Source organism: Lynx canadensis, chromosome E2 (genome assembly GCF_007474595.2).
Source record: "Lynx canadensis isolate LIC74 chromosome E2, mLynCan4.pri.v2, whole genome shotgun sequence".
Lineage (NCBI taxonomy): Eukaryota > Metazoa > Chordata > Mammalia > Carnivora > Felidae > Lynx > Lynx canadensis.
In genome coordinates this window covers 52,980,375-53,001,306 of record NC_044317.1, presented here as the reverse complement: position 1 = coordinate 53,001,306, position 20,932 = coordinate 52,980,375, and the positions used below count along the sequence as shown (strand labels likewise).

The window sequence follows — 20,932 nt, the reverse complement described above, 5'->3', positions numbered from 1 at the left end:
GAAAATTATGATTCTGGGGTCTTGGGAGTGTCTCAGGAAAGTAGATTGGATTCTGGGGTTGTCTTAGAGCATGGATCTTTCTGGCGCCCTGGAGGTTCCTCAGAGGTGTGGATACCTCCAGATGACTGGGGGTTGCTCTGGAAGATAAGGGGTCTCTGGATCATTACGAAGTTTGGAAGTCGGTGCGGTGAGATACTTCTGGAATCTTGGGGTATCTCCCTGATAGATGGGTTGAGAGAGGGACCTGGAGCCCTGCAGTTCACTAAAAGATTGGGAATTTCTGTAGCCCTAGAGCTGACAATGGAAGTTCATATTTTCTGGAATCTTCCCCTAAGAGGGTTGGGGGTCTTTAGGCTCATGAAGTGATCTTCAAGATGAAAAGGACAGTTGTTCTTGGGATCCTCCCCCTTTAATCCCCCCTGTAACAGGGGAGAGGGATATTTCTGGCAGCCTAGTAGGGGCTTTTCTAAGAGGTAGGAGGACTTGGAGAGCCCTTTGGAGCCTTTGAAAGATTGGGCCACTTGGAATATCTTGGGGAAATGACACTCAAACTTTGGGTCTCTCTGAGGCTGCATTTCCTGGAGACTATTCTGAGGGCAGCCAGACTTGAAATTCCCTTTGGCTCTGAAGCAGTCTCTCTTGTCCCTGTCTTGCCTCACACGCGCTTCTTCAAAGTCACAAAGAGAAGCCCTGCATCCTAGGGACCCAAGGAGGGTCTGGGGACCTGTGGATGGGATGTGTCTTTGACCAATGGACGTTTTTTTTTAAGTGTGTGAGTTCCAGGCTCGTGTCTGGAAGCAGATTGGCTCAACCAGGACCTACCCTCAAGGAGCTCCCCGTCCTAGTTGATGGGGGGGGGGGGGGGCAAAGACAGGAACTTGAACCTATTGCAGTGCCCTAATGGAGGTAGCAGGTAGGCTGAGCAGGGGAGCTAAAGCTACTGAGGCCTGCTTTGCAGAGGGGGCCCGCTCCAAGCAGCCCAGGCAAGGTGTCCTCTGACCAAGGGGACGCTGGACCAGGCTGGTATCTGGGGTCCTCAAGGGGCCCCTGGGCCAGCGGCCAGGAGAGCAGCGGTGCTGAGTCATGCTGAACTCAGCGGTAAGGGTCTCAGGCAGAGAGGCGGGGTGGGGCCACTGACTGACCTCACGTCCTGCCAGACTGCTGACTGGCGGGGACCCCGGGAGCTAGGCCTGGCTGGGATCCAAATCTGGCCCCCTCCCCCCAGGGTGCCACCTCGAGTGTGCTTTGTCTCTGCATCTTACGGTCTTTTCGAGTTCCTCCGGCCTGTGGCCATATTGTCTCCTCTCTGGGCGGTGACTCAGTCTCCCTTCACTATCTTGTCTGACAGCTCTCCCCTGACTTGGTGTCTCTGGGGAGAGTCTATGGGGGAGGGGCAGGTGCTCCAGGCACACCGTCACAATGGGGCCTGAGTTACTCATTCACCAAATTTCAAACCTCAGCCTAAAGACCTTTAGCCTCCACCAGGCCCCACCTGCAGAGAGGGGTGACTTTGGAAATGCTCACAGGTAGAGGGAGAGGAAGGGGGGAGGCAAAGATGATCTGAAGAAGGACCCAGATCTTGGGGGTGAGGGGTAGACAGGGGATGGGGGAAGAGGCCCAGAGACAAGAGGACAGAAAGACCCAGAGAGAAGGGACAACAGACGCTGTGACTAAGTGATTTCAATCTCTGATTTCCTCTTCTGTGTCCAATCTACTAGGCCGTTTTGCAGTATCTGCACCCGGGCCTGTTCTCCGGGAGGGCCCCCCCCTCCCCCCAGCCCATCCAGCCTTGTCCCCTCCTCTCCGGCCACTCAGCACAAGCTCAGGCCTTGACCTCTCCCTTGGATCTTCTGGGCCCAGCCTTCTGACCTCGGGTAGCTTCCCCACAGGGCTCTAGAGCCCTCTCCTGGTCCACCGAGTCCTGCCACCTCCCCCCCGCCCCACCCCATCCTCCACCTAAGTGTGCGACTTCCTCTGGTCCCATATGGTGGAAGCTTCCGAGGCCTAGTTCCCCAGGGCCCGCTGCCCTGTCCTACAGCCTGGACTCCCCTGCCTGTCTGAGGTCTTGCCCACTGCTGCCCGGAACACAGCACCACCACAGACCTCAACGCAAGTGATCTTCGGTCCCCTCCCAATTGTGGGCTTTTGGAGGGCAGAGCGGGGACCTAATCCCTCACTAACCCAGAGGGCACTGGGCTCCCTCAAAAGATTTGCCGGCACATGAAGTCTGGTCTCCTGTGACAGCCAGGGAGAGGGCTCAGTGACTCAGACTCCGAAGTGTGGCCTGAAAGAGGTTTATTGCCCCCCACCAGACCTCTCCTCCCCCACATCCCCCCCCCCAATAATTACAAAAGTAAGAAAAATGCCCATGGCCCCCAATTCCCACCCCTCCCGGAAAAATGCCATAATTTATGCAGAAAAGACACAGTCCAAGGCAGCTGGTGGCCTCAGCCCATCTTTTTCCAGATGGTGAGTGACGCAGTCAGCACTCCGGCCACAAAGATGGTCACTGTCTGCCACGTGGGTGTCCCAAAGTAGGAGAGGAGGCCGTCCTGCAGACAGGTACATGAGTCACTTCAGCAGCTGGGCCAAGGGGGAGCCCCTGCGCCAGCATGTGAGGAATCAGGGAGGGAGAGGGGCCTGGGAGAGGTCAAAGGGCATGAGTAGGGGTAAAAGCCTAAGATTAATGGATACTAAAGAGTTGGGGTCGTAGGGTTATCAAAAAACTTGACGGATTCCAGGGGAAGTGGAGGCACCAGGGAGAACAGGAGATACTAGTTAGGTCAGGGGTCACTGAGAGGTCAGGGGTCACCGAGAGGTCATGGGGTCACCGAGAGGTCAGGAGCGACCAGGTGAGTCAGGAATTGATCAGACGTGTGAGGAAATGCATTATAGACCCCATGTGATGATCCAGAGTCAGGGAGGACCGCACTGTGTTGGGCTCAGGAGGACTCAGGGGTCTCAGAGTAGTAGGGGGTGGGGGGAGGTTAGGGGCCTCACCCAACCACCCTGGTCCTGGATCCAGCCCAGCAGCCGCTCTCGAAGGAAGTCCAGTGTCCAGCCCATGATGGTCCGGATCAGCTCGGGCACCTTGGTACACAGGGCCTGCAGGGAGTGGAATAGGCCTTAGGGATTGAGCCTTGTCCTCACTGTCGGGACAGTGGCCCGACGCCTTTCTCATCTCCGCCTCCCCTCCTGCCCCACTGCAGTCTCTTTTCCACTCATAATCAGAACGAGCTTCGTAAATTGTTAACTGGATCTTTTTACTGTCAACTGCCCTGCTCACATACCTTCCATGGCTCCCCAGGTGGTAAAGACCAAAAGGCATAGCTCAGCCCACAAGGCCCTGTATGAAGGCTCTGACTTGATCGCATTCCATTTTTCCACTTCTTTTCTGTGTCTCATTTACCTTCTTCCACATCTTCATTCCCACCAACTCTTCCCTGCCTCAGGACCTTTGCACATGCTGATTCTTCTACCTAAACAGGCTTTAACCAAGCAAATTTTTACTCCTCCCTCAAAGCTCTAATGTCAGGTCTGATGTCATTCTCCAGAGAGGGGTTTTCTGACCTTCACACTAGGTAGAACTAGCCATCCCCCCCTGCCCATGACTCTCCAACAACCTGAACTTCCCTTTCCCACCCTCTATCTGGCTGTCTCTTCCCTGTTGTCCACCTCATATCCAACATTCAAGCCCCATCATTAATCTGGCAAACACATTAAGAAATCTGCTCCCCCCCCCAACCTCCACTGCGACCACCAGAGTCCAGGTTAGTCATCATTCAGCAGGACTATTATAGGTGCCCCCTTCCCACATTTCCCAGGTTTTGCCCCATAATCTTTCTTTTCTACCCACAATGGCCAGAAAAAAATGGTTGGGCTCCTGCTTCCCCCATATTTTATCGTGACAAACTTCTGATAGAAAAGTTAAAAGAATTTTACAGTGCATAGCCACATACCTGGAGCCTAGATTGTACAATTAACGTTTTGCTTGCTAGAACAGTCCTTTAGATTTAGAAGTCAGGTCACCCCACTCTCCTGTTTCTAACCACCCAGTCACTCGCATCTCACTCAGAGCAAAGCTAACATCCTTGCAGTGGCCCAGCGGACCCCTCACAATCTGCCCTCATTTCCCACCCATTCCCCCTCCTCCCTGCCCTCAATGCATCAGCCTTGGTCCTGCCTCAGGGCCTTTGCACTTGCCGGGGCCGCTATCAGATGCCTTTTCCCCACTCTTCACAGATCGCTGCAACTTTGGCTTTGAGGTCATCCCCTCTCAGAAGTCTTTCCCGACCACTTTGCACAATTACATCACCAAACTCATCAGACATCGTGGGCTCCACGAGAGCAGGGACCTAGCCTGCTTTGTTGGGTGCCGCTTCTTGGGTCGGGCACACAGTAGGCCCAATAAATGTCTGCCGCACGAGTAACTGAAGGAGCCAACGAACCAGCCCGTAGCCCTCTCCGTTCCCTTTGCGCTTAGTGGGCTGCCACAGGGGTTGACCTCACGACTCCCAGGTCCTCCTAGGTCTGAGCGGAGCATCCCTGGGGGCTCGCTGCCCGGCAGCCGCCCACCTTGAGCACCAGTTTGCTGGCAAAGTAGAAGAGGGCAACGACCCGGCCCCAGTTGAAGTTGCCATCGGAAAACATCTCCGCTGCCACTCGGAAAAAGACCTCGCGGGGGGAGTCTGTGTCCACAGCTGCAATCATCCTGCAGGAAAGAGGAAAGCCAGTGCTGCCGAGGGAAGACCAGGCAGGGCGTGGGGGAGACTCTGGGATTCACCTCACACCGAAGACAAGGATGCCGAGGCCCGAGTTAGGCTGTCATGAAAAAGAACGGGCCAACATGGGGGAAAGGGACGAGATGGACATTCAGGAAAGTGGGGAAAATGACTCCCTGAGGGAGGGTTTCAGTAGCCTAGAGGAAGGGCGGGCTTCGCAGCCAGGGAGCTGGGTAGAGTGGGGGGGCCCTGGACGCCTGGGTCTGAGGGAGTAGCAGACTGTGGATCCGAACTCCAGGCCCAGGGGAAGAAGGGCCTGAGAGCCGGGGCTCTGGGGACGTGAGGGAGAAGGGGGCCAGTGGCTGGATTCCTGGGGCCCAGGGGCCACACCTCTGCAATTCCATGTTACTGTCCAGTTCATCTCCGATGCGCTTGAGACACTCGCTCAGCTTCTTGGTGGACGCATCCTGGGGCACCTGCTCCAAGGCCAGCTCGGGCGTCTCTCCCCCCATTCGCCCTGCTCGATCTTGGATGAAACTAGAGTGGGAATGGAGCGTGGAGGGTGCAGAATCAGAATGGGGCATCACTCCTCCAATCCGCTCGGCAATAATCACACCTCAGACTCACCCCTGAAGCAAAAGGGCCCCTGTCTTCATGATCTGCTCAGAGCTGGTGGGCCCTAGAGGAGAAAGGAGGGAAGACGTGCCTGGACTCTTGGGTCCTAAGGGACTCAGGGAACTAGGGTGGCTCACGATCTCTGAGGGAGGACGACACTAGGGGGTCCTGCATTTCTGGGTCCCTGGTAGATACAGTGCCTAGGGGCCCGGGCAGCTGAGTCCCTGGTGGAGATAAAGGCAGGGAGCCTCGGCCAGTATCCTGCGTTCTTCCGGCGGAGGAGGTTGAGGGAACACTTCATGCATCCAGACCCCTGGCCTGAGGGGGCAGAGGAGAGACCCGCCCCTCCCACCAGGAAGTGGTGCCGGCGACAAGCCCGGGCCTGCCCCGGGGCTTGGGATTCTGGGGTCTCCAGCTTCTCGGGGGTCCGAGAGCGCCAGGCAGAAAGGCATCGGGACGCGGAGGCCAGAGAGCCGGGAACCCCCGGGGAGGGAGGGGGCTGGAAGCAGGCAGCGCCCGATCCGGGAGTTTCTGCCCCGGAGTGCTTGGAGATCGCACGGCCCCAAGACCGGCAGGAGGGATCGTGGGGCCGGCCGGCGAGGGGGCTCGCCCTCCTCCCGCCCGTCTGCCTCCCGCCTCACCCCCGCCTCTGGGCTGCTCCCCGGACCCGTCCATCACCGCCGCTCCCGCCGCCGCCTCTCGCCGGGTCCGCCCGGGCGGCCGCAGCACGCCCCTGGTCACGTGAGCGCCCCGCTGAACGTGCGTGCTCTCACGTGACCGCCCCGCAAAATGGCGGCCCGCAGGCTGTCGCCCCGCAGGGCTGTTGGGTCACGTGACAGCACCTGCCTCACCTGCTTGGGGAGGCCGGGCCCCTGTCACGTGACTATCTAATCTGCACCCACAGGTAAGAACCCGTCGTGGCGCCCTTCCACCCGCCACTCATTCAATGGCAGCTGTAACTTTCATTCATTCATTCATTCATTCATTCATGTCGTATTTTTGGAAGTTTCAGGTGACTTTAAGACCTTCCCAGGGCAGAAGCAACATCGGAGGCCAAAAATCTCACTCATAGAGGCAGGACGTTTTGGACGATTAGAGTCTGGGAGCTGTTTTTGTGACAAGGAATATGAAGTTCAAAAAATAGCAAAACTAACCTGTGGTAGCAGATTGGCAGGGTAGGAGCAGGGAGGGGCCCCAAGACAGGCACCCGGGGTGCCTGGAAGATGCTGTATCTTGATCGAGATGATGATTACTCGGGGATACACGTGTTGAAAAATTCATGGAACTGTGCGTATGCAATGTGCACTTTACTGCGTAGAAATGATATCTCCTCTTAAAAGAAGAGGACAAGAGAATTCGGATTAGAAAATAGGTCGGGGTCAGATAATGAAGTGGGGGGAGCATACGAGAGAAGGGATCTCTGTCCCAAGGGTGGCTGGGAGCCATAGCCATAGAAGATTATAGGAGCCCTAGTACATCAGCCCAACACCACCAGGAACATAGTGTGACAAAGTCAAGTTTATTGACCCATTGCGATGATGGAGACCACACAAGAGAGAAACCAGGGAGCATTTTGACGAAGGAAAAGGTCGAGTTCTCACAGGATCTGCAGGAAGGGCAGGGCAACACCAGGTGCAGACTGTGAAGAGGAACCGGGTGCTCGTGTCCTTGGAAACTACAAGGTGAATCTAGATATGGAGTGGTCCCTAAACCCGTTATGTGAGGCTCTGCACCAGGATTGGAAATTGAGGCTGCTACTCTGTTTCAAATGCCTACAGGCAAGAGTGGGATGTTTCATTTTTACTGAGGGAGCGGATTCTAGGGAACAAAGTTTCCCTGTAAGAAAGCATGTCCTTGGGGGAAAGTGTTTCCTGTTAACTTTGAAGCGAGCTTTATCTTTGCCTGTTATTTCCGCCCAATGAATGAGCCCTCCCTTTGCCTTAATTACAGAGAAAAGAAGAAAGGGCTTTTTGATGCCCACCTCTCAACAGTGCAGCCTTTGAGCAGGAGGGAGAAAACTTTTTATTTTATTTTTTTGAGAAGGTGAGAGCACGAGTGGGGGAGGGGCAGAGGGAGAGGGAGAGAATCTCAAGCAGGCTCCATGAAGGGCTTGATCCCACAACTTGGCAATCCTGACCGGAGCCAAAATCAAGAGTTGGGATGCTTAACTAACTGAGCCACCCAGGGGCCCGGAAAACTTTTTAGCTAGTTCTGAAGTCAAAACTGTTTATAATAACAAGGATGCTACTTTGGAACTGTGAAACCCTCTTCCAAGATGGTCCCCAATGACTTTAGTCCCCAGGTATATTCATGCCCCTGTGTAGGGCCCTCCCACACTGAATAGGGCTAACCAGTGTGGCCAGTAGGGTATTGTGGAAATGACAGTGTGATTTCCAAAGTTAACTCATGAGTCACTGCAGCTTCAGGGTGCCTGGGTTAAGCGTCCGACTTCATCTCAGGTCATGATCTCGTGGTTCATGAGTTCGAGCCCCGTGTCGGGCTCTGTGCTGACAGCTCAGAGCCTGGAGCCTGCTTCGGATTCTGTGTCTCCCTCTCTGTCGGCCCCTCCCCCACCTCTGTCTTTCTCTGTCAAAACTAAGTAAGCATTAAAAAAAAACTTTTTAAAAAGTGTTTCTGTGAACAAGGAAGAAATTGCAGTGCCTTTCCCACCAGCCTCGCAAGTCATGGAGCATCTGTGTGGCAAGGGTTACGAGTGAGTCATGAGAACCCTCCATTTTCAGGGAAGAGGAACTAGACTCCAACTCTCTCTCTCTCTCTCTCTTTTTTTTTTTTTTTTTTATTTATTTTTGGGACAGAGAGAGACAGAGCATGAACGGGGGAGGGGCAGAGAGAGAGGGAGACACAGAATCGGAAACAGGCTCCAGGCTCTGAGCCATCAGCCCAGAGCCCGACGCGGGGCTCGAACTCACAGACCGCGAGATCGTGACCTGGCTGAAGTCGGACGCTTAACCGACTGCGCCACCCAGGCGCCCCTTTTTTTTTTTTTTTAAGTAGACTCCACGCCCAGCGCAGAGCCCAATGCAGGGCTTGACCCTGAGGTCGAGACCTAAGCTGAGATCAAGCAGACTCCAACTCTTAACGGGGGAAGTAAGCAGGGACAGGACATATCTCTGGAAACTGGGAAGTGGCGCCCCAATTCAGCTGCTCTAGCAATGGCTAATGTAAGAGTGGCTTAAATAACAGTGAAGTTGATTGACCTCTTGTGTCACAGTCCGAGAGAGTATGCAATCCCTGGTGACATTAACAGGGAGTGAATTTCCGGTGTCAGGGACTGCCTGCTTAATTTTCTCTGTCAACTTGACTGGGCCACAGGGCGCCCAGATATCTGGTCGAACATTCTCCGGGTGTTTCGGGTGCGATTCACATTTAAATCGGTGCCTTGGTAAAGCAGACTAGGCTCCCTGCTGTGGGCGAGCCCATCCGATGAGATGAAAGGCCGATCCTCCTCAGAGGGAGAAAGAATTCTTTCTGCCTGATTGCCTTCGACCTGGGACATGGGCTTTTTTCCCTGCATCCAGAGTCCCACTGAAACATCAGCCCTTCCTGCATTTCCAGCTGCCCGCCTTCTGATGAGACCTACACCATCAACTGTCCTGGTACTCAGGCCTTTGGACTCGGACTGGAACTAAACATCGGCCCTCCTGGGTCTCCAGTTCACCAACTTGCCCTGCGGATCTCAAGGCCTGCCTACCTCCATAATTGTGTTTTTCTTCTAGCCTTCTAGCTTGTGGGTCCACCATCTGCAACACGTGGTTTCCATCTCGCGGGGGAAGAGGACACCCAATGCCCGACACAGCTCTACTCCAGTCCCAAGAAGGGAGAGGTTGCAAGGGAGGCCATCCTCTTTGCCTAAAAAAGGCCATAACGGGGCGCCTGGGTGGCGCAGTCGGTTAAGCGTCCGACTTCAGCCAGGTCACGATCTCGCGGTCCGGGAGTTCGAGCCCCGCGTCGGGCTCTGGGCTGATGGCTCGGAGCCTGGAGCCTGTTTCCGATTCTGTGTCTCCCTCTCTCTCTGCCCCTCCCCCGTTCATGCTCTGTCTCTCTCTGTCTCAAAAATAAACGTTGAAAAAAAAAAAAAAAAGCCATAACGCAGATGCTGCACACATCCCACTGGCCAGAACCCATTCACGTGGTAAGACCTAGTTGCAAGGGAGCCTGGGAAATGTAGTCTTTAGCTGGGCAGCCATATGTCCAGTGAAAACTTTCCTACCAGCAGTGTTTGCCACACAAAAGATTGAAACCAAGCAAACAGGGCTGAAGCCAATGTAGTGATACCTGAATGATGTGTAAAGAGACTTGGAATAGAAAACGCATTTGATTGACATCTAGTCCCTCTCGTTTGCCCACAGTGAGAATTATTCGTGCAAACCCAATGTATCCATCTCAATCTTCTAGAAGCTGGCAGAATTGAACTTCCTGGACACTCTGTGACTCACCAAGGTCACGTGACTAGTTGTTGCCAATGAATTTCACGAGGTTATGTATGTTGTTTATGTGTTAGGGCTTTTTTTTTTTTTTAACGTTTATTCATTATTGAGAGAGAGAGAGAGAGAGAGAGAGACAAAGCATGAGCGGGGGAGGGGCAGAGAAAGAGGGAGACACAGAATCCGAAACAGGCTCCAGGCTCTGAGCTGTCGGCACAGAGCCCGACGCGGGCTCGAACTCACAAACTGTGAGATCACGACCCGAGCCGAAGTCAGACGCTCAACTGCTTGAGCCACTCAGGCGCCCCCATCAGTTAACATTTTTTGAGAACCTACTGGATGCAGGAGGCTGTTCATATACTATCGCATTTATTCCTCCCCAGAGTGTGGTTGGTAGTATGTCTCTTCTTTACCGATGAGAAGACGGGGGCAGTGAGGAGCTGCGGCAGAGTGCAGTTGGGGACACCTCCTACCCACCCACTCTTCCTTGCCCAAGGTCACAGAGTCTATGCTAGGCAAACCAAGGATCTGCCCACAGGTGTCTGCTCCAAAAACTTGTGAGAAATGTGGTCCTGACTCTGCCTTCCTCCCCTTCCCCACATCCTTCTACCCAGTTTACTCACTAGTGACCCCTTTGATGGGTGGGCTTGCTCCAGCTCCCACCAAACCACCATTGCTAAGATTTCTGTGGGAACCATGCCTTTATTTATTCGGGGCATGCATCAGCATTTGTCTTGGGGGAAGGTGACCCCAATGGCCTTCCTCGCTTCCTCAAGGATGTCAGCCAGGAGTTCACTTTCCGCCAGGGGAATCACAGGACTCTCCTTCAGGCCTGGGGGAGAGTACAGTTAGGGACCCCTCCTATGCACGCCTCAAAGATCGAAAGAACTACCATCCCCAGAATCCCATGAGGCACAAAAGTAATACATGGGTTGTGCAGATGGATGCCCCCAGGGGATCCTGGGAGTTGTAGTTCCAGACAGCTATGGAGAGTGGCCAAGGGGTGAGGAGGGGCCCACTCCCCTACCAGGCTTGCCTCTCTCCGCCCTGCCACCCTCTCACCCCTCCTCCACATCCTTACCCTTTCGTAGGCACTCCCGGACATGCTTGGCCTCGTAAGTCATGCCCACTCCATGTGTAAAGTTGAACTCCTTGCCTGGGGCTGGGGGCAGCGCAAACTCCTTACGCTCTCCCTTCACCACCAGCTCTGTTGGGCACCAGCAGGGGCTGAGGATCTGGGGACAGATAAGAGGTGGCTGCCTGGGGGGCTCCAGCCTAATGATGCTTAGGGGCCTCCCTCTCACACCTGGCGGCTAGAGGTTGGTTACCCTCCAACCTCAGGAGGGCCTGCCCCCCTACACCCTCACTGGGGGATTTGTTCAACAGCATGACTGTCCCACTAGAAGCCTGTCTGTTCATCTCCCCCGGGGCAAACCCCTCTCTCACCTGATGCTTAGGCCCAGTGAAGACAGCTTATCTGTGTGTGAATCCCCTTTTCGAGGAGGAGACTTAGATAATCCAGCACCTTCTTATCTCCTAGGTGACTTGAGTTTTTGGCCCCAGAGCCCTGGGAAGCCTCCATTATTTCCATACCCAAGTCTGGGCCAAACTGGAAATAGAGATGTGGCCAGGGCAAGGTCCAAATTTTGCAGTTCAAGTCTGGGGCAAGGCCCAAACTCTTCTGCTAAGAACAGGATTTCTTTCTAACGACAGGGCCCCACGAAGCCCAATGAAGCCGCTCTTTGGTCAGGCGCAGATCCCGTCATGGAAGCAATCCCAAAGGCCACAGCTGCCCTCTAAGCACGGTCGATAACGGTTTCTCCTCAGGCCTAAGGGTTTCTGACGGACTAAGTTCACGGTCAGGAAGGAGCCCGGAGAGCCAAACCCATCCCAAAGCCTGGTGGTCAGGGATGGATTCCTTAGCAGTGCTGGGGGAAAAGGCCCACAGCCAGCTCCAGCAACCAGAGCGGGCCCACTCCTGTTGCCAGGGGCCACGGTTCCCGGTTCCCAGTTCCCAGCACTTGGGACCAGTCCCGCTGGCTTGGCCAGTCCCGCCTCACCTGGGCCATGCCCTTGGTACCGCTCACAGAGTTCACATTGGAGAGCTCAGCAGTGATGCTGCAGGTAAAGCTGCTGTGGACCCCTCCTGGGTACTGGAGGAGCACAGTGACGGTGTCGTCCACACCTGCGGAAGGCACAGCACGGGAGAAGGCCTGGCCTCAGAGCCTGCCTAGGGCGCCCTGGGCAAGAGGTCTCATCTCTAACGCAGCCGCGAGAAAGCACCAGGCGAAGTGACAGAAGCCAGACATAAAAGTCGGCCTGCTGTCGGGCTCCACTTGTGTGAAGTGTGCAAGATTGGGCGGACCCCGAGACAGGGAGATTAGTGCCCGCTTAGGGCTCAGGGCCATGGGAGGACTGGCTGTGGGGAGAGGTTTTTGGGTGGGTTTTTTTTTTGTTTGGAGTGATGAGAATATTCTAAAATGGATCCTGTTAACTGCACAACTCTGTGGATATACTAACGCCATGGAATTCTACACTTGGAATGGATAAATTCTACGGTGTGCGAATTCTATCTCAGGAAAGCTGTTACCAAAATAAAAGAAAAAGAGAGGGACGGAGACTTAATGTATCAGAGCCTCAACATCATCCTCTGCAAATACCCGTTGTATAGGTTTGGGAGAATCCGTTTCTTCGGCTCTAAAATGGGGATAATTGGGGCGCGTGGGGGGCTCAGTTGGTTGAGCGTGGGACTTCGGCTCAGGTCATGACGTCACAGTTCGTGGGTTCAAGCCCCACATAGGGCTTTGCACTGACAGCGTGGAGTCTGCTTTGGATTCTCTGACTCTCTCTTTCTCTGCCCCTCCCCCACCAATGTGCGTGCACGCTCTCTCTCTCAAAAATAAACACTTAAAAATATTTAAAAAATAAAATAAAATAAAATGGGGATAATAGAGGGGGGCACCTGGGTAGCTCAGTCGGTTAAGCGTCCAACTCTCGATTTTGGCTCAGGTCATGATCTCACGGATTGTGAGTTCGAGCCTCCACACCGTCAGCGTGGAGCCTGCTGGGGACTCTCTCTCTTCCTCTCTCTCTGCCCCTCCCCCACTTACTCGCTGTCTCAAAATAAATAAACTTAAAAAAAATAAAAAAATTTATTTTTTAAAGTTTTTATTTATTTTTGAGACAGAGACAGAGCATGAGCAGGGGAGGGGCACAGAGAGAGGGAGACACAGAATCTGAAGCAGGCTCCAGGCTCCGAGCTGTCAGCACAGAGCCCGACGCGGGGCTCGAACTCACAGACTGTGAGATCGTGACCTGAGCTGAAGTCGGACGCTTCACCGACAGAGCCACCCAAGCACCCTTATTTTTAAATTATTGTGTTTAACTTTATTTATTTATTTTGAGAGAGACAGAGAGCCTGAGCAGGGGAGGGGTGGAGAGAAAGGGAGAGAGAGAATCCCAAGCAGCTTCACGCTGTCAGCACAGAGCCCCACATGGGGTTTGAACGCGCGAACCGTGAGATCGTGACCCGAGCCAAAACCAAGAGTTGGACGCTTAACTGACTGAGCCACCCAGGCGCCCTGATAAATAGAATCTGTTTTTAGAGCTACTGGTTAGCCTAAAAGTTGGCCAGATACTAGCCTGAGAAGGTTTTCTAGGGTGTGACCTTCACCCATATATATTTTCCTGGTTAGTCATTGCCTCCTGGGGTACTGTTTGCAAAGATGGCCACAGAATTCCTCTGCTTACCCTGTGAGGGCCCCTCTGCAGTAGGACTTTGTAGCTCCTTCCATCAGGAGGTATAGTCTATTGGCTCACCTCTGAAATCAGGTGACGCTGGGCCATGGAACAGTAGCAAACAAGGGACAAAACGAAAGTTTGAAAAATGCTTGCACGCTGCGCCCTGCCTTCTGTTTGTTGCACCGACAGCGTGCACGAGGCCGAACCAGCTAGCTGAAAAGACTTCGTTAATGAACTCTTTATGACAACCCTAGTATTATCTTCCTTCCTCCCTTCCTTCCTTCTCCACTCCCAACACGAGTCTCAGGCCCAAGACCTCGAGATCAAGAGTTGCATGCTCCACCGACTGAACCAGCCGGGCGCCCCTACGACCACCCTATTGTCGACATTTGACCAGTAACCAGGACTCAGAGCCGTTGAGTCCCTTGGCTAAGATCACACAGCAATTCCCAGTGCAGGGCCTGCCCACACTCTCAACTCTGATCCTCTTTGACGTCAGGAAGAAAGTTCCTCCAGCTGTCTAACCTGATTTTCATGGGCCAGGAGACTTATTCCCGGCTCAGGGCTCCCAGCGAGAGAGGATGACTCTTACCACCATTGTATAGTCCGGGACAGACGGTACCTGTTTCATGGCGCCTTCCCATGGCTACAATCTTCTCTGGCTTCTGCCCACCAAAGACCATAGAGATGAACTGGATACAGTAGATGCCGATGTCCAGTAGGCCACCGCCAGCCTGGGCCCAGTCTAAAGCCCGGGCGAGGTGGGTGAGGTCCTTGCCAAATTCTGCCCGAGCCACCCGCAGTTCCCCCAGAGTTCCCTGAGACAGAGTGGACCTCAGAGCTTCGGTAGCAGGAAAGAAGCGGGTCCAGATGGCCTGCACACCACAGAGGGAGAGAGCAAGACCATGAAAAGAAAGGAAGGGCGTCAGGACCCAGGAATTAACCAACCAGTTCCTCTCCCTTCTGCAGCCCAATCTTGAGAGGGTCCCCGCTCCTCCCCGCTATCCAAACAAGGCCCCTCCCCCTTCCTTGCACAACCCATCAGTCCCCAAGTTGTGCCCCTAACTCTCCGTGGCTCCACCTCGCCTCTCCATTCCCATAGGAGCAGCTCTAGCCTTATCTTTTCTCATCTGGACCATTACTCCAGTCCCCCAATGTTATAGACTCAACTGTGCCCCCCGCCCAATTCATGTTGAGGTCCTAACCCCCCAGGACCTCCCAAGGTGAATGTATCCGGAGACCAGGTTTTAAAGAAGTAATTAAGTTGGAATGAGGTCATCACGGTGGGCCCTAATCCAACAGGAAGAGGTTAGGACGGCGACACACATGGGGAAGGCCACATTTAGACACAAGAAGACGGCCATCAACGAGCCAAGGAGAGAGGCTTCAGGAAAAACCAACTGTACTGATATCTTCTAGCCTCTGACTTCTTCTAGACTTCTAGCCTCCAGAAGTAGGAGGAAATAAATCTCTGTTGTTTAAGCCACCCAGTCTGTGGTGGTACATTGTCTCCCCCCCGGTTCGGACCACCCCTGACCTGGCCCCAGAGGCATCTTTCCTTCTCCTAGAGTTGCCCCTGTCCCACCCCCTGCCCATGGCTCCCCAATGCCTAATATCAATTCCCATTTACAGAGTATGTATTAGGGGCAAGACACATATTTTGCATAATGATTCCTCCCAATCTCCCTGCCAGGTAGCTATCATATGTCCCTTTTATAGCCGAGAAAACTGAGGCCCGGTTGGGTCAAATTACTTGCCCAAGATCACAGAGCTAGGAACTGGTGAGAAGTCTAGAGTCCTCTGACTCCAAAGTCTGTCCAAGGTCAAGTTCACACTAAATAGGTGAAATCTGCCCATTCTTGTCCTCTTTAAGTCTTAACTCTGCTTTTCCTCTCTGGCCCATTTCCCTGTGCAATTTACTTTTCCTTTAAGGCTCAGGTCAGCCCCTACCTGCACGAAACTTCCTTGACTATCCCCTACACTGGGCTGGTGCCCCCGTGCTGTGTCAACCGCCCGGTGCTGTATCCACGAAAGTCCGTGCAACTGGCCATTGGGAGAGCCCACTTCTGTGACCGTAGCAGATCTGCAGCTCGTGGAAATCTGAGCCTGTATCTCACACCTAATGAACCCCGGCTCCTAGGGTTGGATCTGAAATGTATTAGGTGCTAATAAAAATGAGGAAGCAATAAATTCAGAATCTTAGCACTGTCCAGGCACAGTGAGAACCAGAAGCACTGAGTAACCCTATCAAATCTTGACCGTCTATTTCTGAGGCATAGGGAACTTCGCAGACTAGGAGCAATATTGGGGACAGGGCAGCTAGATAGAACCTGGGGAGGTAAGAGGCAGCCATTGCTACTACTGGCAGAACCTACAGCGAGGTAGCATTTAATAACCAAGAGACTCCTTAACATGAAAATAGCTTCTAGAGGTCATTTGGCAGCCATCTTAACTGCTGGCGCTATCCATTGCCATTTGGCAGCCATCTTAATTACTGGCATTCTGCAAGCTGTCAAATGGCCCCTGTAAGTAGCCGTGTCTGATAAGGGCGAAAACAAAGGCAGTTTGACCTTGAGAGTTGGTAGGTGTGCCCTCGGCCTTCTGCCCACTATCCTTGGAAATCCACCGAAAGTAAGCCCATTGCTCTTCTGTGCCATTTTCACGGCTGGCATCTCTCTTTGAAAAGCTGAGCAAAGATCTTTCAGGCTGCCATGTTTGCTAACGGCCAAAAGCAATGGCTCTCACTCCTCATAGATGTTGTTAGTAGGTTTCATGGCATCGCTCAGCCACGTCCGGGAAAACACACCAACCCCAGTGCACTTTGTGGACAACTTAATTCTTGACAAACCCTGCCTTTGTGTTCTTTCAAAAACGTCCACTGGCAACCATGTTTAGTAATGGCGACAAGCGCTACATTGGAGGTTGGAAGGTCGCACCCTCACCTCCATAAGGAAGAGACCTCGGGACCGGGCTTCGGCAACCATTTCTCGAACTTCCGCAGCGTTCACGCCCATGGGCTTCTCACACAGGACGGCCTTGCCCCCTGCCAGGCATAGTAACACCGCGGCCTTGTGCTGGGGATGCTGAGTGCCAATGTAGGCCACCTCTAGTTGGAAGGGAGAAGGTCAAGAGATCAGAAGCCCAGCCCACCCCGGACTTCCAGGACCCGCCCCCAACGTAGTGCTCCCGCCCCCAACATCCTAAGACCTTGGGCAAAGTTCTACGCCAAGAGGTAGATACCATTATTTTACCAGCTGAGGCAGCTTAACTCCGGTCAGGCTGCTGTGCAACTACACTGTCTTGCCTTTCCATCCAGGCCATTCCAGAACACAGCAGTCCTGGCCCCAGAGCTTACTTAAAGCCTGAAAGGGCTCTCTTAGAAACTCAAGCCCCTCCTGGACTGGTCCTTAAATGCAATTTCATACCAGGCCGCTAATCCCAGACCAAGCCCGTTCTTAAGAGTTCTGCCTGGGGGCGCCTGGGTGGCGCAGTCGGTTAAGCGTCCGACTTCAGCCAGGTCACGATCTCACGGTCCGTGAGTTCGAGCCCCGCGTCGGGCTCTGGGCTGATGGCTCAGAGCCTGGAGCCTGCTTCCGATTCTGTGTCTCCCTCTCTCTCTGCCCCTCCCCCGTTCATGCTCTGTCTCTCTCTGTCCCAAAAATAAATAAACGTTGAAAAAAAAAAAAAAAAAAAAGAGTTCTGCCTGCCAGCCCCAGATCCTTCCAGAAGCACACAGGGATTGGCCCATCCCGCAGAGCCTTGCTTATCCTACGGAGCAGCCTAGCTAGAGGCAGCGCCGCGGGGGCCTCGGAGGCCCTTGTCACTCACCCACATTCGGGTCTTTGGCCAGCTCCTCATAGGACCCATAGGCCTTGGGGATGTCATGTTTCCGCGCAAATTCCTTCGCCCGGCTCAGGTCGCGGGCTGCTACCGCCACCACCTGGAGGGGCGCTAGGGTCAGACTAGAGGGACTGGGGAAGGCGCAGGCGCGGGGCAGGTGGCTGGGAGAGAGGTGATGGAGAAGGCCCCGGGTAAGAAAAACTATATCCCCCAGGGCGGAGGCGGGGAGGTACGGTCCTGGGGAAGGAGGTGAGGGGGGCTGGACACGGGTCCTGGGAAAGAGAGATCTGGGACAAGCGATTATTTGACCCCTTAGTACCTAAATTTCTTCTCTTCACAGTAGCTCAGAACAAAACCCTCCCAAAAGACTAGGGAATCCTAACTCCCTCCTCCCTCAGACCCAGGAGCCCCGGTTCCCCGGCCTGCTCTTCCACAGGATTCCGGAGGGAGTGCGGACCTGGTGCTCGGAGCGAGGCAGCGTCCGCAGCGCCGTCGTGAAGTCGCTGGAGATAAGGCCGACTGACACGATGCCCCAGCGCAGCGCCATCGCAAAAATGCTGAGTCCCAAACTCCAGCCGCCTCTTGTTGCAAATTGAAAGCCTGACACCCCGCCCACAGGGGGGCGTGGTCATTTCTCCTCCCCCGTTGCCCCTACGCCACTTCTCATTGGCCACTAGGCCTGCGCGCCCCTCCAGTCCCAATGCAAAGGAGGAGGTCTTTTAAATGTAGCATCCCCATTGGAAGAGCGCACCGTTGGCTCCGCCTTGCAGGGGGTGGGATCAGAAATGCTTCAAACCTCGCAGAGGGCGACTTCTCACCACCTGACATAACGGAAGGTGCTTTTTTTCTTTTTGCTTGTGTAAACTCTATACCAGATATAGGGCCCAGGGATCAAGAGTCTCATGATCTATGGACTGGGACAGCCAAGCGCCCCAAGAAGGGCTTTTTTTCTTGTCAACCTTCCACCCTTAGGGGCTGTCCCTATTCCTCCTTCTCCCAACTCTTTTGCTCAGAAAGCTGCCCACCCTTAGGAATTGTTCAGAGGGAGGGACAAGATAGTAATAGAAAAGATAAGAACCACTAATGTTTCTAGAACACATGTCGTGGCCCAGGCCCCCAGCTCCACGCTTTACTTTCGTCATAAAAAAAAAAAAAAAAAAAAAAAAAGTTAATTTATTTAGAGAGAGATAGGGTAAGCGAGCTGGGTAGGAGCATAGAGGGAGAGAGAGAATCCCAAGCAGGCTCCACGCTGTCAGTGCAGAGCCAGAAGCAGGTTTGGATTTCACAAAGTCGGAAATCAAGACCTGAGCCCAAATCCAGAGTCAGATGCTCAACCGACTGAGCCACCCAGGTGCCCCTTACTTCATTTCTAATTTCTCACCACAGGTCTGCAAACTACGTTCTACCGCTCCCTGTTTACAGAGGGAGAAGCAGCCCCAGAGAGTCATGGGATATGAGGGCTTGCAAATTGGCTGCTTCCAAAAATCATAGCTTATTTTTGAGAGAGAGAGAGAGAGAGAACACATGGGAGAGGGGCAGAGAGAAAGAGAACCCGAAGTGAGCTCCAAGCTGACAGCAGAGAGCCCAATGTGGGGCTCGAACTCACGAACCGCAAGATCATGACCTGAGCCAAAATTGGACGCCCAACCAACTGAGCCACCCAGGCGCCCCAAGACTATAGTTTTAGAAACCAGGCTATACTGCTTCTTAGGAACCCTGGAGCCAGGCTGATGGGTTCCCAGACCCTTCTTGCCACTGCCTGACTGTATTGCTTTGTACAATTGCTTTCCCTCTTGGAGCCTCAATGGCATCTACCTGCTGCAAACTGTAGTAAATTATATTCTTCAAGTCAACTGGCAGAGACTGGCCAACTTTACCCACAGCAAATCCGTCCACTTCTCTTGCCTTGTCGACATTCAATTAAGATCTGACTTCCACAGACTCAGAGGTTCCAAGTACACACAAACTGCTGAATACAAATATTAATGGATCGCACCGAGTACGCGAGATCACTGCTGTGATGAAAAAGAAAAAAATACGGGGAAGATGGTCTTTGAGACATTAGTCCACCAGCTCCCCAGGTTGCCTGCTTCCTGAATAAAAACTTCCCTTTCCCACCATCACTTGTGTATAGAGTATTGGTTTTGCAGCAGCGAGCGGCTGAACCTGAGTTTGGAACCTATTCTCTATCTGGTAACAGTGGTGAGAGAGAACAGACCAGCAGTGTCAAGGGGTTAAAGTTTGGGGAAGCGTGCTGTTAGTAGCGGGTAACAGGAGGGAGTGTCCCTTGTAGGGATGAAACATTTCTGTATCCTGATTGTAGCAATGGATACTGGAATATTCACATTTGATAAAATTTCATAGAACTGTATACCAGACATTTTTAAAATGCATGTAAACCCAAAGAAATGCTGGAAAAATCCAAATCAGATCTGTACCTGATTAAACAATGTAGCCATGTCAATTTCTGGCTTCCACAATGCACTGTATTTACCTAAGATATCATCCACATGGTGGGGTTTGAGGGGCAAGCTAGGTGTAGGGTACGAAGGGACTCTCTGTACTATTTCTGTAAGTTCTTAAACAGTTTCAGAATAAGATGTTATGACTTAAAATTGTTGGCAGTGAGTTCGCGTGCCCAGAGGAATCATTTTTGCGATACCTGGTCAAGAAAAAAATAAGGGTATCTTCATGGTCCAGTGATCTCTATTGTGGGTGGAAGATACATACCCGTGAGAAACTGTCAAACTTGCGCTTGAGATGTAAGCACGTTTACTGCAACATCGAGTGTGACAGCTCAAAACTGGGAACGGCCATCAGTAGAAAAACGTATGACTAAATGGTGGGAAATTTAACAACAGAAAGAAATCTCATCGCAAGAAATCTCAAGAACTTAAACTTCACTGAAAAAAAAAAAATCAAGGGACATCACAGAGATATAGCACATGCACTGAACCGTGTCGGCTGTGTTTAACTTAATTCATAATTGAGTTTGGAAAAATCACCGACCTGGGACGGGAACCTGGTGCTCAGCAGGTCAGGCACCTTCTATTCCTGGGAGGCAGGCCACGAGTGTTAAGCACATGACTGCATTTCTGGGACCCAGAGCGAGAGCCAGGAGATTAACAAAGGGCGTAAGACAAAGTGAGATTTAAAGCAGAGCATTAAAATAAATAAATAAATAAATAAACAAACGAAATAGAGGCAGAGCATCAGTGAATAAAAAGAAGTTCATTCTCTCTCCCTTTTTTTTATGTTTATTTCTTTATTTTGAGGGAGAGAGAGTGGGAGGAACAGAGAGAGAGAGAGAGAGAGAGTCCTAAGCAGGCCCTCCACTGTCACAGCAGAACCCAATGCTGGGCTCGATCTCATGAACCATGAGATCACTACCTAAGCTGAAACCAAGAGTAGGAGGCTTGACCTACTGAGCCATCCTGGCACCACAAGCCCATTCTCTTGATGTCTGCCGACAAGGGCTGCTTGGCTGGGCTCAGGCTGCCACACTGTGGGGGCTGTAATCTTAGAAAGACACCCACCTCCTAGCTCTCTTACTCTCTTTATAGAGTCAAG

General features: G+C 52.9%; 2 protein-coding genes and 1 long non-coding RNA gene across 4 annotated transcripts; 1 reads left to right on the top strand and 2 right to left on the bottom strand.

Moving 5' to 3' along the window:
- Positions 1-2,433: 2,433 nt before the first annotated feature.
- Positions 2,434-6,075, bottom strand: BAX (BCL2 associated X, apoptosis regulator). Of its 2 annotated transcripts, XM_030299799.1 has the most exons (6): positions 5,978-6,075; positions 5,349-5,400; positions 5,112-5,258; positions 4,576-4,711; positions 3,001-3,105; positions 2,434-2,552 (listed from the first exon to the last, which is right to left on the bottom strand). In XM_030299799.1, exons 1-6 carry the CDS (start codon positions 6,009-6,011, stop codon positions 2,448-2,450), a joined length of 579 nt encoding a protein of 192 aa, XP_030155659.1. In that variant the 5' UTR covers positions 6,012-6,075; the 3' UTR covers positions 2,434-2,447. The 2 variants fall into 2 exon arrangements, with proteins under 2 accessions (XP_030155659.1, XP_030155660.1); XM_030299800.1 differs by lacking the exon at positions 5,349-5,400 and having other exon boundaries at positions 5,978-6,060.
- A 3,357-nt stretch (positions 6,076-9,432) lies between these two features.
- Positions 9,433-9,841, top strand: LOC115503529. The gene is made up of 2 exons (XR_003965398.1): positions 9,433-9,489; positions 9,707-9,841. It is a non-coding gene; the product is annotated as an uncharacterized LOC115503529 (long non-coding RNA).
- A 622-nt stretch (positions 9,842-10,463) lies between these two features.
- DHDH (dihydrodiol dehydrogenase) lies at positions 10,464-17,931 on the bottom strand. Its single transcript, XM_030299798.1, has 7 exons — positions 17,820-17,931; positions 17,351-17,462; positions 16,465-16,628; positions 14,145-14,397; positions 11,842-11,966; positions 10,863-11,016; positions 10,464-10,613 (listed from the first exon to the last, which is right to left on the bottom strand). The coding sequence occupies exons 1-7, from the start codon at positions 17,907-17,909 to the stop codon at positions 10,504-10,506; spliced, it is 1,008 nt and encodes a 335-aa protein (XP_030155658.1). The 5' UTR covers positions 17,910-17,931; the 3' UTR covers positions 10,464-10,503.
- Positions 17,932-20,932: the final 3,001 nt, after the last annotated feature.